This window comes from Hemicordylus capensis, chromosome 8 (genome assembly GCF_027244095.1).
Source record: "Hemicordylus capensis ecotype Gifberg chromosome 8, rHemCap1.1.pri, whole genome shotgun sequence".
Classification (NCBI taxonomy): Eukaryota; Metazoa; Chordata; class Lepidosauria; order Squamata; family Cordylidae; genus Hemicordylus; species Hemicordylus capensis.
Genome location: NC_069664.1, coordinates 16,083,565 through 16,099,037, shown reverse-complemented (window position 1 = coordinate 16,099,037; position 15,473 = coordinate 16,083,565). Strand labels below are relative to the sequence as shown.

The 15,473-nt window shown below is 44.4% G+C and overlaps 1 protein-coding gene across 6 annotated transcripts in view; it reads left to right on the top strand.

Annotated features, from left to right (window-relative positions):
- The window catches only part of UNC5D (unc-5 netrin receptor D), a 420,790-nt gene that overhangs the window by 323,047 nt on the left and 82,270 nt on the right, over nucleotides 1-15,473 (top strand). For 4 of the 6 annotated variants that reach the window (XM_053269389.1, XM_053269395.1, XM_053269390.1 and 1 more), the window contains one exon: nucleotides 2,609-2,794. The exons of the other annotated variants lie outside the window; for them this stretch is intronic. In XM_053269389.1, the coding sequence (XP_053125364.1) occupies nucleotides 2,609-2,794 (186 nt within the window). The remainder of the gene's footprint in view (nucleotides 1-2,608; nucleotides 2,795-15,473) is intronic. 6 annotated transcript variants of the gene reach the window in all.

Genomic DNA, 15,473 nt, shown 5'->3' with positions numbered 1-15,473 from the left:
GCCTAGGGATCATGCGAGATAAGGGAAAGGGGCAAGACTGAAATGATACAGCAAAACAAACCAAGATTTGGTGAATACTTGTGTCACCCCAGGTTTGAGAAATAAACCTTATTTGAAATGAACCTTGGTTTTGTGTGATGTCTTATGTTGCCTGAGAAATCTTCAGGAGTGCAGAAGGGTTTGATCACAGATTGTACATTGGTCTTTTTATGCTCTTTCTTAGTGAATAACCTTACCTGATATTTCTAGCAGAATCCAGGAGCACTGAAGTCTGTATTGAAGAATGCATCCCTTTAAATGAATAAAGCCATGATTGCATTATATATTCTCATTATAAAAATATCTGCATGGTTGTGAGTTTTATGTTGCTGTGTTTGAGCTGATGTGTGGGGGGTAGAGGTCGGCACACAGAATTTTTTCCTCTTTTTTCTCTATAATGGCATTTTTAAAAAACTGTATGATGAGCCTTCAATATGGCATTTCCTAATTGGTCCCACTGACTAAGATTAATGCCTATTCTCTCTCTCTCTCTCTCTCTCTCTCTCTCTCTCTCTCTCTCTCTCTCTCTCTCTCTCTCTCTCTGGTGGGAACTCTGAGAGAAACTGCATGGCCTCATGGCATAATGGACCATTCATATTTTTGCATTGTTTCTGTTGATATGTATGCATTTGTACAGTGAAACCATTTCTGGCAGAAGAGATGTTCTCATTCAGCAGGGAAACTAGGACACCCAATCACAGAAAGTATTGAACAGTAGAAACATTCTGTGCTTTTGTTGTTGTGACAGCTTCCCCAGTGTCTCTCCCCCTCCATACTTCTCTGTTTTTCCTGAATTCCCCTGCTCGGACTGCAGTGGAAGGAAAGCAAGTCAGATACTGGCAGAATGTTACTGAGGCAAAGTGGGGTTGAGCTGGGGGGGAACCTAGCGGACTGCCAGAAATTAAATTAAAAATGTTTAATATGTCAATGATATAAAACTGTCCAATAAACTAGTGGTTTTTTTAATACTTGTTCAGCTCAGGGAGGGGGTTTTCTGAACTTCTATCCCAACATCAGCCATCTGCTTCACAGCAGAATATGTAGCTTGCTATTATGTGGAAAGATCTGTGAACTCGGGCATTTGTCCAACACTCTTTAGATGGGGAATAGATAGATAGATATCTACTCCCTCCTAAAATCTCCCAGGGGAACAGTCCAGCAACTCAGGTTTGGATGATGGAGCAAGCGGGGGACGAGAAACCATAAAAACATGCTTAAGAAGAGCCCTGCTGAAACAGGCCTAAGACCCATCTAGTCCATCTGATGTCTCTGGAAGCACACAAGCAGAAGATGAAGACAGATCCCCCCCTGCTCTCGCTTCCCTACAGCTGGTATTCAGAGGCATCCTACCTCTAAACCTGGAGGTAGCCTATAGCCATCAAGACTTGTACTCATTGAGATTTATCTTCCATGAATTTGTCTAAGCCCCTTTTAAAGCCATCCAAATTGGTGGCCATCACCATATCCCATGGCAGAGGTAAATTAATATGTTGTATGAAACAGTACTTCCACAAAGCCAATGTGAATAATTAATCCTGGTAAGAAGAGGGCCTTCAGCCTTCCTATGTCTGGGCTGATGACAGGAGGAAGTCCCCGTGTCTCTTGGAATCCTGTTTTCTCGGAAACTTTGTACCCCCTTCCAAATGTTCTGCCTGGGGGTCCATCTCAGAATAGGTGTATGCAGAACCAGTTCTTTTTGAATATGGTATGAGTATAACCAGGCAGGTTTGACCGGTTCAGAAATGGGTGCCGGTCCATACTGACTCCAGTTCTAATTGAACTGGTTCAGAACCAGAATCCATGATGATTCCCTTTTACAAGCAAAGTGGGGGGGGGACCCTGCCTTTAAAATACTTCTAATGGCAGCGGGGGGGGGGAGCGAGAGGGCACCTTATCAAAGGCAGCAGTACTGGTGGTGGCTCCTCTAAACTCTGGACCAGAACTGGTGCTCCAGTGCGGCCCGGTTCCGGTCTCCATGCATGCGCAGAGGCAAGAACCAGGCCGCACTAGAGTTTAGAGGAGCCGCCGGTTGTAAGGTGCCCTCTTGCCACTGCCCCCCAGCCACCATTAGCAGTATTTTAAAGGCAGGGTTCCCTCCTTTGCTTGTAAAGGGGAATCCTCAACAGATTCCCCTTTACAAGCATACCCCTCAAACCAAACTGAACCGGTTCAGCCCGCTTTGACCTTCAAAAGAAACACGGGACCCATTCAGCTCGAACTGGCTCGTGGACCAGCAGTCCAGTTTGAGTTTGGTTCAAATTTGAACCGAACCACTGGAAACGGTTCCATGCACACTCCATCTCAGAACTGCTAGCTTATAGCTAAGTAGAGGGTCATAAGAGAGATAACCACTTCTTCTACTTAGATCTCTAGGAAATTAGACATGCTCTACTGAATGAGTGTCTCTGTTTGTCCCTACTCATTCCCAATTTGCCATTTTATCGTGCCATAATTTCTTCCCATCCCTGATGTGTGTTTCATGCTGGTGCTATTTGATAGTCGTGCCAGTGCCCAGAAAGGAAGCCTAAAAACCTATTGCTCATTTGTGGCTACTTTCCTCTCCTTGCAGACATTGAGAACGCAACCGACATCGCCTTGTACTCTGGCCTTGGTGCTGCCGTCATTGCAGTGGCTGTTATTGTCGTTGGCGTGACACTCTACAGACGGAGCCAGAGTGAATATGGTGTGGATGTGATTGATTCCTCTGCCCTGACAGGAGGCTTCCAGACATTTAATTTTAAAACTGTCCGCCAAGGTTGGTAATTCAGAACATTGAGAACATAGAGAAAGAGACAGTGACAAGTCACTAAGGGTTCAAAAGTCTCAGAAGTCCCATGGTAATGGAGGCCTTGATACATTTTCTTTGGATCCAGGAGCCAAACCAAATATTGAGGAGCCAGACTATGCCAACATTACCAGACTTTGTGATGAACACTGTGGAGCGGGAGGATGAATGGGCTTCTCTTTATACCCTTTAAAAGTGGCATGGTCAGAACAGAAACAGGGCTACGTGAAAGAGGTAAAGGTTTTATTAAGTAACTCCCTTTGACTCTCCTGGTCTAGGTACCACATCTAAGCATCATGGCTCCTTGGCATTTGCTAAGCCCAGTGGCAATGTCCCATACCACACTGATAACACCTGTGTACTCAAACTGCATTGGAAGTAAGCACATACCAATGCATTCCTGTGCTGCTCATAGGGGCATCAGAAGATGCCATATACTGCAGTCAGACCATGGGTCTATCTAGCTCAGTATTGTCTACGCAGACCGTCAGTGGCTTTTCCAAGGTTGCAGGCAGGAATCTCTCTCAGCCCTATCTTGGAGATGTTGCCAGGGAGGGAATTTGGAGCCTAGATGGTCTTCCCAGAGCAGCTTCATCCCCTGAGGGGAAGATCTTCCAGTGCTCACACTTCTAGTCTCCCATTCATATGCAACCAGGGCAGACCCTGCTCAGCTAAGGGGACAAGTCATGCTTGCTACCACAAGGCCAGCTCTCCACTGGAAAAGTGCATAGATTCAGAAAACTATATAGATTCAGGGTGGAAAAAATAAGCATTTGGAGGTGAGAGAATAAATTAGATAGCTCTTTTTGTTTAATTCATGCTTATTTCCAGTCTTCATAGGAAGGTTGTGGAACAGATTCTGTAATTCTGGTATGGAGGCTCAGATCAAAGCTTCAGAACATTAATTCTTGAAGAAGTAGAACAACTGAAAAGTTATGTGAGAGAGAGAGAGAGAGAGAGAGAGAGTCCACACGCACACACGTTTCTTTAATCATTACATAGACACATCACCACTAACATATGCATTGTTGGTACACATTGTAAATGCTATACATTGTTTTCTGGAACATTCTTCTGTAAGGAAGGAATTTTCCGTAATGACTTATTACAGTTATTTGAATTGATTTCACTGTTCCCACTGAGATAGAAAACTCATTGAAGGTGGGAGGAAGTGTTGAGAAATGTGTGAACATAGATCTGCTTTAATTCTCCTTGAGAAAGAGATGATACAGTATTTAATAGATACACATATAGATGTTGTCCTGCCCATGGGACACATGTCTTGCAAAGCATAAATTAAAATAATTGAGGCAGAGAAATATTCACGCAATCATTTGAAATTAAAGACAGCTTGGAATACATCTTTACCACATCAGAAACTGCTTTTGTATATAAATGGAGGGAGGCTGATTTCCCAAGGCATGTTATATTTTAAGTTCATCACCAGAAACATATACTTTTGTATGCGTGCATGTATTAAAAGCTACAAATACTGATGGATGTGATTAACAACTTTAGAAGCTGCCCTAGAATTGCTAGCTCTAAAGCACTTAAATCTGTTGTCGGAAGATTGTTTGAATCTTTATTGAATTCTTGTAATGCTGCTGATTTAACTAACTTTTAAAGTGTGCATTCAGTTAGGGTGAATGAGAATATGGGATAAACAGGACTCTTTTTGTTCATAATGAGCTTGTTTATTTATTTATTTTATTTTTTACATTTATATCCCGCTCTTCCTGCAAGGAGCCCAGAGCGGTGTACTACATGCTTAAGTTTCTCCTCACAACAACCCTGTGAAGTAGGTTAGGCTGAGAGAGAAGTGACTGGCCCAGAGTCACCCAGCTAGTATCATGGCTGAATGGGGATTTGAACCCAGGTCTCCCCGCTCCTAGTCCCACACTCTAACCACTACACCACGCTGGCTTATCATGACCAAACTGGGGAAAATTGGAGTGAAGTTTAGGGGCCTGCCTGCCTGCTTCCATATGACCAGAACCTGCTCTGGGCTCTGCTACTCACATGCCCACATGAACGGCGCAGCAGTCATCTCCATTACTTAAATTGGGAGCTGTGGCTTCCAATGACAGCAGCTCTGTTCTACCGTGTCCCTCTTCCCACCTGAATCTATGGTAAACATGGCCTCTGGAAGCCTGGAAGCAGTTTAAATCATGCTAGTGCTACAGACCGAAAATAGAGAGAGGGGAGAAGGACAAGCTTTCTTCATGTTCTACTTCACTTTTAACCTGGGTAGCAAACCCAGGGAGTTATGTGCACATGACTTCATGCTGCGGGGTAAATGTTGAGCAAAGCCACTTCGAATCACACTCGCGGTATTGAGGGAAGCAGCCCCTCCCCTCTGCTCTTGGGTTTTGTTTTGATGCATGTTCACATGTTTCCTCTGTGTTTTCCTTCTAGCCAAAGGGGCGGGGGAGTGACAGTACTAAAGAGCTACATCTGCATTTTTAAAGAGAGTATCCTTCTTATCATGCTAATGAGTCTACCTCAGTGCCTCTCCCTATCTGGTCTGGCGTTTTCAGAAAACGTAGCTTAAAACCAGCATTTTAAAAAGCCAGAAATACCTCAAGATAAGCTAGAATTCGCAAGACAAAGCCCGGTTTGTGTGTGGAGTAGGTCCAAGGATCTCGAAGGGACTTTGGGTTAGGTTTGGCTGGTGTGCGGACACACACACTCTCTTCTGAAGGAGATTCGGGGTAGAAGCCCTGTCTCTAAAGCCTTCAGGCTACCAGGGCTGTCCTTAGGGCATGGCAAGCAGGGCAACTGCCCCAGGCCCCACTCTTTTAACCCCTGTTAGAATTAACTGGAAGGAGACCCCGCACTGGCTGATTTGCCCCGGGCCTTGCACCCCATAAGGGCTTTCTAAGGATGGTCCTGCAGGCTACCCGGGGATGGAGCTGCTGGTCAAAGAAAGCTCCCACTGCCACAGATGACCAGAGATTCCTGGGTTAACCCTCTCCCACCCAGGAATCTCAGGCCATGAGAACAGCTCCTTTGCCATTTTTCCTGAGCTGGGCATAGTTGAATCCCAAGCAACCAGTGATCCATTTGACCACATGAGTCCTGTTTGTTCCTGTCAGTTTCATATTCTGTAGCCATGATAGAGAGAGAGGAGAGAGAGACACCACAAAGAAAACGGAGAGAGGAAAATTTTCCATTGGACAGGAACATAGGTACTGAGATACCCAGGCCATGCAGAGGCCAATTGTTCAGGCATGGTGGCCTCCAAAATGGCCACCACGCTGGTGGGGGAAGGCCTGAATGGGCTGAAGAGCTGGCCAAATGGGCTGATTTGGGCTGCAAGGAAGGCCAGTGGGGGGAGGGCAAACCTCCACAGACCCCCACTCCCTCCGACATCTCACGTGAAGGGGGGTAAGGTAAAAACTCTGTGTGTGTGTGTGTGTGTGTGTGTGTGTGTGTGTGTACATGTATGTCTGAGAACACCCGGACAGTCGGGAGTGTTCAGTCCAGGGTCAGACTGAACAGGGGATGGTTCGGTTCAACCCTGAACCTTTGAACCAAACAGATTCAACGTCAAACCTGTTCACACATCCCTATCCCTGAATCCTTACTCATTGAAATCTGCAGTACAGAGTGGGAAGAGGATTGGCATCCAAGAATATAAAATGTGAAGACCACATGTGGTTTCTTCATTCTGCTGTTTTTAAAGGAGGGCAGAGATGGGTTGCCAATTTCTGCTTTGTGCATTTAAAAAAAAATATTTTCTGTTCTAAAAAAGGCAATAGGCAAAGCCAATACAAACAAGCTCGGGTGGGGGGTGGGGGCAAGTGCTGGACTAAAACTTCAACACAGAATTCAAGCACTGGTTTTTCTCCGATCTTGTTTGGGTTTGCTTTGCCAATAACCAAAGCATTTTAAGTCTGCCTACTACACACACCCGCACTCCTCTCAGGTTATTCTGTAAGATTGTATGTGTGTATTTGGTTTTTGTCTTGAGGAGTGTTTGTTTTTATGGCCACCTGCTCCTTTGGCTTTAGTTGTAGGAGTTTGTGTGTTGCTTCTTTCTCAGCAGATAATGAACTTGTTTGTACAGAGATAATCGATCTATTTTTTCATATTTATATACGTGTGTGTGTATGTGTGTGTGTGTGTGTGTGTGTTTGTATGTGTGTCCAGTTTTGTTGTTATTCAGAAGCTGTCTGTGCCTTCCATGAGTATGTGTTTGGTTGGGGACTTCACTTCTTTAGCAAGATGGGGTGGTGGAGTTTATTCTCTAATCTGAAATATCCCATTCAAAAATCTGATACTCCCACTTCATTTGTGTCTTCTTTGCCAGTGTATTGGGCTAGCACTCTTTGCCTTGGGTGATTCTGAGCAGTTTATTTGAAGAAATACAGCTGGTAAAGATTAAACACTCCACTATTTCAGTTTTTGCCTCTCTGCATGTTGTTGTTGTTGTTGTTGTTGTTGTTGTTGTTATTAATTCAGAGGTTGCCATGCCCATGACCCTTTTATTTCTATTTACTTAGAAAGTGGTGTGTGTGTGTGTGTGTGTGTGTGTGTGTGTGTGTGTGTGTGTGTGTAGATAGATAGATAGATAGATAGATATAGATTGTACTCTAAAATGAGCTCTCATTGTTCTCCCTATCTTAAATGTAGAAGGTGTTGTATATGCATCTGTAGCAGACTATAGCCTTTGTCTCAGAGCAGGTTCTCATGAGGGAAAGAAATGCTGAATCATCCCTGCTGAGATTTCAGGCAAAGGCTACTCCTAAAAATTTCCTGTAATTTTTGGTCAGTTCTAAAGGCTGCCACCACCACCCGTTTATCAAACCCACCCCCACCCACTGCCCCCCACCACCCACTGGGCTTGGTGTAGAAATCCCAGGGAAACTCTCTTTCTCTTGCTATTGGAAAAGTACACAGAGATCCTCCATGTGGCAGCCTACACGTGGTGAGAAAACTGGTAGTTGCTGAATATCTGAGGACATGCTTGCACCATAATAAGACCCCCTTCCAGCACTGCCCCTTTCTCCTGAGTTAAAAAACCACTCGGAGAGGCTTCTAAAAGAAAAGAACAAAAAATATACAGTTTTATTCAAATGCTACAGACTCCTTCCGTCTGAGGCTCTCTCAGCTTTTAGTTACAGGTAAAAATACTCTTTAGGTTACAAGAATACTTCAAAAAGCACCCCAGGTGTTGTTGGGGCAGCACACTTTAAAAATCGTGGTTACCCACTTGCAAAGAACAGGTATGTAGGAAAATAAAAAAGCACCTTTAAAAGCTTACAGTGTCTTTTGCAATGCCCTGGCTGGATGGGTGGAGGCTAGTGTTTCTTAGTTTAGTTATATTACAGGTAAACAATCATAGAACAGTTTCAGGGATATACAAAGTGCACACAAAAGGAACTGAAGGTCTATCGCAAAATCTGACTCAACAAACTTTCCCTAGACTAAACTTCCCAAAGTTAAAGCCCTGTCTTCCTTTGTCTTGAACTCACCAAACCCTGGATTGAGAATTCAAGCCCCTACAGTCCTATCTTCCATAATCTGCAGCCATCCTTCTGCAGCCATACTCCTTGGCCGCATGTCCTCCTCTCACCCCGAGCCTGCTTCTTCTGACAAAGAGCCTCTTCTTCCTCCCAGCAGCTCACTATGTCCCACCCACCTGGTGTGCTGATTGGCTGAGCCCTGGAGTTCACCAGCCTGCCAGTCAGGACAAGGTTCACTTCCAATTAACTCTTTAGTGGAGGGGTGGCTGATCACAACAGGGACTTTGGTTGTCTGTGTAAACTTTATGATGAAAAATCCACAAGCTCCAGGGGAAGGAGAAATGTAGCTCGTTCTCTTACTGAAACCAATGTGAAGCTTATGGTCTGTGCACCTGTTCTAATGTCTGTTAAGATGTTAGCCCTTTGAGCAATCTGTCTGAAATATTGCAGGCATTATCCTTTTGAAGGATTCTAGAATGTCTGTGAATGTTATGCGGAAATGTTGGAAAATAGTAAAATCAGTGGCAGAAGTGGAGCTTGCCCTCTTAGAACCAATTAGGAATGAATGATCAAATGACCAAATGAAAACTGGTGAATTTCATGACAATACAGGCATGATTCCAGTGAATTAACACACTTATTTCTACAATGAAAACCAATGGCGACACAAAAACATTTTCTTGTATAATTATATAATGTACTTTAGGATGGGATCCGCATACTCTGAAGTACTCCTACTGGCTCCAGTTGGACAAATGTAGAAACTGATGTCTATTTGGGGTCACTGTGCAAATGATATCACATCTTGCATCAGATCAGAAGATTTCCTGATGAGCTTTTGGCCTATAGCCTGAGAGCTAGTTTGGTCCTTGAGAACCACTTGGACCAGAGAGAACTCCCCACAAATTACCACGTTGTTGCTGCCTGAGAACAGTGGAGATATTGGGTAAGGAAAATTCAGTATGACTTTGGATCTTACTGTAATTGGTGGAGAAATTCAGTGAGACTTTGAATCAGTCTTATTGAAAATTTGGTGAAAGCATTCCTTAAAAACCTTACCTTGCTGCTATTTTTAAAAAGTATTTGAAATGGGGGCATACCTTGCTCATATCCCTTCCAATTCCCCCCCCCCCGACTTTTGAAATGAAAGAATTCAGAGTCTCGAGACTTTGCATTAGAAGATAGTATTTTGGTTTATTTCTATGATCACTTAATACAGAGTGATTTTTTTGTTGTTTTAAAGATTTATACCTCCTTTCCCCATCAAACAAATGCTAAAGCAGCTTAGAACTGATGGTAATGATTTAACACAAAGGCATTGACTCTAATCTTCATAGTAGAATAGCTAAGAAAGAAGCAGAGAGAAAATGAGAGTTTGTGGAGTCTGGTTCTCTCTATTGACTCCTGTGTATGTTTCTCATTGGAAACATCTTTCTCAGCCCTCTGGTGGCTTCCATTTCCCCCACTCAGAATCCTTGGAATGACATTGTTATGATATACTATCTTCACAAACATTCTGAGGGAAAATTCATGAGATCTGACCAGGAGTGGCCCTTCTGTGAGACAAGATGAGGCAGCCATATTTATTTTATTTTTATTTATTTAAAATATTTCTACACCACCCAAAACTTGTGTCTCTGGGTGGCTTACAATTAAAATCATTTAAAACATCAAATCAATTAACAATTAAAATCATTAAAACATTGGAAACATTTAAAACCCAATATTAAAAATTAAAACTATGAATCAAATTAAAAGCCTGGGTGAATAAATCTGTCTTCAGTGCCTTTTAAAAATTTGCCAGAGATCGGGAGGCTCTTAGTTCAATAGGGAACACATTCCAAAGTCCAGGGGCAGCAACAGAGAAGGCCTGTTCCCAAGTAGCCACCCAACATGTTGGCGGCAACCACAGACGAACCTCTCCAGATGATAGGCAATGGGGCTCATGGCAAAGAAGCCATTCTCTTAAATACCCAGGACTTAAGCTGTTTAGGGCTTTATAGGTAATAACCAGCACCTTGTATTTTGCCCGGAAACATATCGGCAGCCAGTGTAGTTCCTTCAACACAGGAGTAATATGGTCTCTCCTAGATGACCCAGAGACCAACCTGGTTGCCACATTTTGGACCAACTGCAGTTTCCAGACAACATACAAAGGCAGCCCGACATAGAGTGCATTGCAGTAATCCAGCCTAGAGGTTACCAGCATATGTACCACTGTTTTGAGGTCATTTATCTCACGAAATTGACACAGCTGGCATATCAGCCGAAGCTGATAAAAAGCACTTCTGGCCACCACCTCAACCTGGGAAACCAGGGAAAGGTTCTGATCCAGAAGCACCCCGAGACTGCATACCTGTTTCTTCTGGGGAGCGTGACCCTATCCAGAAGTGACCCTGGCAGATCAAATTGTCTCCAGAGTTCCGACACTGCACAATAAGTACCTCAGTTTGTTATCCCTCATCCAGCCCATTACTGCCTCCAGGCAGGCATTTAGGGAGGTTATGTCTTCTCCTGATGTAGTTGACATGGAGAAATAGATTTGGGTGTCATCAGCGTATTGATAAAACCCTGCACCAAATCTCCTGATGATCTCTCCAGCGGTTTCATGTAGACATTAAAACAACCTCAGAAACAATATGGGGCCCTGAGGGATACCACAGGAAATATCACCATGTCAGGCACCAGATTCTTGGGGTGCCAGCAAGTCTTCAGGCATGGAGAGGACTTGAGCTCCCACTGGAGCTGGCTGCTGATAAGAACTCCATACCACTGCTGCAGCCATTGCCACCACTAAATATTAGGGTTGATCAATAAGTTCATAGAATGACATAAAAAGAAATATTAGTTTTAAAATTTGTTATTTAATATTACAACTAGGGATATACATGAGCCGGTTGGGCACCTCCTTTGGGAAACTCTGAACTGGCTCGGGTGTCGGTGTTTGAGCTGGCTTGATGGGGCAGGGAAAGATTCCGTTAAGGAGCTGGTATGGAGCTCCTTATCTACTCCTCCCCTCCTTGCTGTTTTTCTGGGCATGGTGCCCAGTCCCCAACTCAGCCATAAAGTGTCCCTGCTCCCCCTAAAATATGGGCAAACCATGTGCTACTAAAGGACATTTCTGTACTAGGGATATGCAGAACATTTCGAGCTCAAAACGTTTTGACTCAAAATGGGCCATTTCGAGTGTTTCAAGTTCAAAACTGAATGCCCTACAAATGAAGGACCGGTTTCGAGCTCAGAACAGAATGAACCCTTTCATTGACCTCAAGTGACCTCTGCGGAAGTCACTGCTGGCCCTCTAGGACCTCCGGATACATGAGTTTTAACTCTTTCGTATCTGCAGATACTGGAAACGGGTATCTATTAGACACTTTGTGGATACGCGGAACCTCAAATTGTGAGGTCCTACTGTATCCCCCTTCACCCAAGAAGCCCGGTTTCAGAACACTGTAGGTTATCTTTTAAAACAAAGGAAGTCTGCAAATGGTGCTTAATTTTGTCAGAAAGAGAATGAATAATCAGGTTTTAAAAGTAGAAATGCATTTGGTGGGGATTTGCTAATTTGCAATGAGAGAGGGGTTGTGTTGTTCATATCTGTATTTATCAGTAGTGTTCAGGGAATGTTCATTGGCTGCTAGAGCTTTAGGAAGTTATTGGTGAGATCAATATCCTATACACTTGAGGGTTTTTTGAAGAATTGGAGGTCTATTGTGGGAAGAGCTGAGGATCAGAGGACATGGATTCAGCACATCCTAAATACAAGCCTTTCCTTTAAAGATTCCCTCAAGTATTAAGACACTGAAAAATGAAGGCACTAGGGGGAAAATCAATAACCCTCTTGAAAATCTAGGTACCCAGTTCTTCAATTTTCCTATTGTTTACTGTGCCAAAGATCTCCCATAACAAGTCTCTAGCTACCTTTCCATTCATAATTCCCTGCATCTTTTATTTCTAAAAAGTGGAAATCAAGACTATTTAGTGGGGTGGGGGTGACAGAAAGAAGCATCAATGCAGATGAGTCCAGTGTAAACTATAATAGGGCAGTTCAAGTGGGAATAGAAGAAATTAGCTACAGACAAGAAAATAAGTCTATATAAGATTTCTGGTGTGTTGGTAGGACCACTAAAGTAGGAAAGTGTGATCAGGGGAATAAAGCCATTGTGGGAAAACTAATGAAATTGTTTTCTCTTCAACATCAAGTATACAGGGAGAATCCACACACTTTTCTTCTTGCCATTCCCTTGATGTGTCTTGTACATTGGTAGACTTCTTTTGTACATAGAAAATTATCTCAGTGCAAGCTGATAATTTCATATTATGTTTCGCAGGCCGGCCCCCTCTCCTTTATGGCAAAGGCTCACGGGAGGGCACTAGTTGTGGGGGCGAGAGAAAGTTGGCTCTCTTGAGCAGCACTCAACAAGGCCCATTCCGTCCTGAATCCTCTTAGCACCCAGGTCTTGGTTCCAGAAGGCTTGGCATTGAAGAGGCAAGATCAGAGCCCATATAAGGCCTGTTCTTACCTTAACTTGGCATTACAACTGGTCCTTGACTTTACAATGCACACGTTAAAATGAATGGCACTTACAACATGGTTCGTTTGCCAACTCATTTCAACTGCATTTCAGTTCACCATGGAAGGAGAACTTTCGCTAGCTGGCTGCTGGTGGTTTATGGGCTAGAGAAGGATGACAGTGATGACGGTGGATGAGGGATAACATATTGAAGCTGAATCCAAGCAAGATGAAGGTGCTCATTGTAGAGGCACAGAATCTGAGGGACAAGTTAGGTCTTCCTGTGCTGGATGGGGTTACACTCCCCCAGCAGGAGCAGGTGTGTAGCTTGGGAGTACTCCTGGACCCAGGCCTTTCCCTGGTATCTCAGGTGTAGGCCATGGCCAGGAGTGCTTTCTATCAGTTTCAGCTGATTTGAAATGTTTTAACTGTTAATTGGTTTTAGGCTGTTTTTATAGTTTTGATTTTAATTGTTTGTTTTATTTTTATGTAAACTGTCCTGATCCATTTTTGGAAGGGCAGTATATAAATTGGATGGATGGATGGATGGATGGATGGATGGATGGATGGATGGATGGATGGATGGATGGATAAAATGGCTCAGTCTTGTATCACCATCAAGACTGGCAGTCCTGATGGCAGCTGCTGCTGCAACTGTGGAGGGACTGGCATAACTCACATGTCCAAGACTCACCTGTCCACCCCACTGCTACTCCATTCCTCCTCCTCCAGAGGAGAAATGATGAAGGAGAGCTGGTCTTGTGGCAGCAAGCATGAATTGTCCCCTTTGCTAAGCAGGGACTGCCATAGTTTGCATTTGAATGGGATGCCACATATGTGAGCACTGTAAGATATTCCCCTTAGGGGATGGGGCCGCTCTGGGAAAAGCATGATTGCATGCAGAAGTTCCCAAATTCCCTCCCTGACATCTCCAGATAGGACTGGGAGAGACTCCTGCCTGTAAGGTTGGAGAAGCTGCTGCCAGTTTGTGTAGAAAATATAGATGGACCAATGGTCTGAATCGGTAGAAGTTGGTCTGACTTCATAAAGATGGACCAATGGTCTGACTCAGTAGGAGTGAGGTAACATCTCACACACATTAATGTGTGAGAACGAGAACCCATCCTGTCCACTCACTGCATCCTGCCCACTCTCTTTCCTTCCCCATCTAACCATAACTCAGGGTGAGGTTGAGATGAAGTTGAGCTGCCAGTTATCTCCCTTTCTGGCACTTGCTCACTTTCCCAGGGAGCAAGTGATAGCTCAACTTTGTCTCCTCCTCCTCCTCCTCCTCCTCCTCCTCCTCCTCCTCCTGGGCAACAGTTTGATGGGGAAGGAAGAAGGGCAGGCAGCAAGGTTGTGGTGAGCCAATCCCACTTATGTCCAAATGCACTCTTTAGCCCCAATCAGACATTATTGAAGGAAGGCTGTATGTCCCATGACTGGGAGACCCAGGTGCCCAAGCCTCTTGATCACAGAAGCACCTGCTTTCATGCTTACAGTGTTGACACAGATCCCAGCAGTGCTCCTGCCCGGCCAAACCCAACTTCTAATACCGGTGTGTGGCCAAAGTAAGTACACCCTTAATCTGACTGCCAGGATCGTGTGTGAGCTCATGCTGTTTGCACTCAGAGACTGGAGCCTAGAGAGCCCATCTCATGGGCATATCCCCCCATGCATCTTGCTCATCACGTAGTACATTGTGGGATACCCGGAGGCTAGGACACAGCATCCTGGTGTCTGGAGATCCACGCTGTTCCAAGGAGTGCAGATTGTGTGGGCACACTCCAAGGTGAGTTGGACCCTGCCTCTCCTCCTCCACCACCACTACTCAGCCATGGGATATCGAGTATACCCTTAATACTGGGCTAGATGGACCAATGTTCTGATGCATTGTATGACATCTTCCTGTGTTCCTATGTTCTGTTTCTTCACCATCAACTTCTCTGCTGCATGTCTGTGACTGACCCACCAGTGGCTTTGACAGCATCACAGGACTCCTGTGTGCAGTGATCTTCCTGTAATTTATCTAGTACAAAATTCTTGGTCATTATGATAAAAACAGAGTATCTAGCCTTGGTTCAGGAACCAAAGCCCTGTCTATAACTTTGTCTCCTATGGGGAAATTCATCATTGACATATGAGAGACACAGTTTTCAGGAATCAATCATTTTTGTAAGTGTTGGGGCTGCAGCGCAGTGGAAGGACATCCATTTTGCATGCAGAAGGTCCCAGGGCTACTCCCTGGCACCTTCAGGTAGGGCTGGGAGAGACTCCTGCTGCCAGTAGGCCAGGGGTTCTCAACGTCGGGTCTCCAGATGTTATTCGTCTTCAACTCCCATAATCCCCTGCCCCAATGGCCTTTGGTTGGGAATTATGGGAGTTGAAGTCCAATAACATCTGGAGACCCAACGATGAGAATCCCTGGTGTACTCAATACTGAGCTAGATGGACCAATGCTCTGAATAGTTATAAGGTTCCTATGAGCAGCTGTTTTGCATTTACAGCCGGTAGAAAAAGAAATTCAGCTTTCTTAGTAATACATTGGTGGGGTCGTGGGGTGGCGGACGAACCTGAGGCTGTGCTTCAGTCAGTCAGCCAGCCAGCCAGCCATTTCCTAGTGATCAGTTGAGCTGATGCTTTACAGGAAAGGAGTTTTGCAGAGAG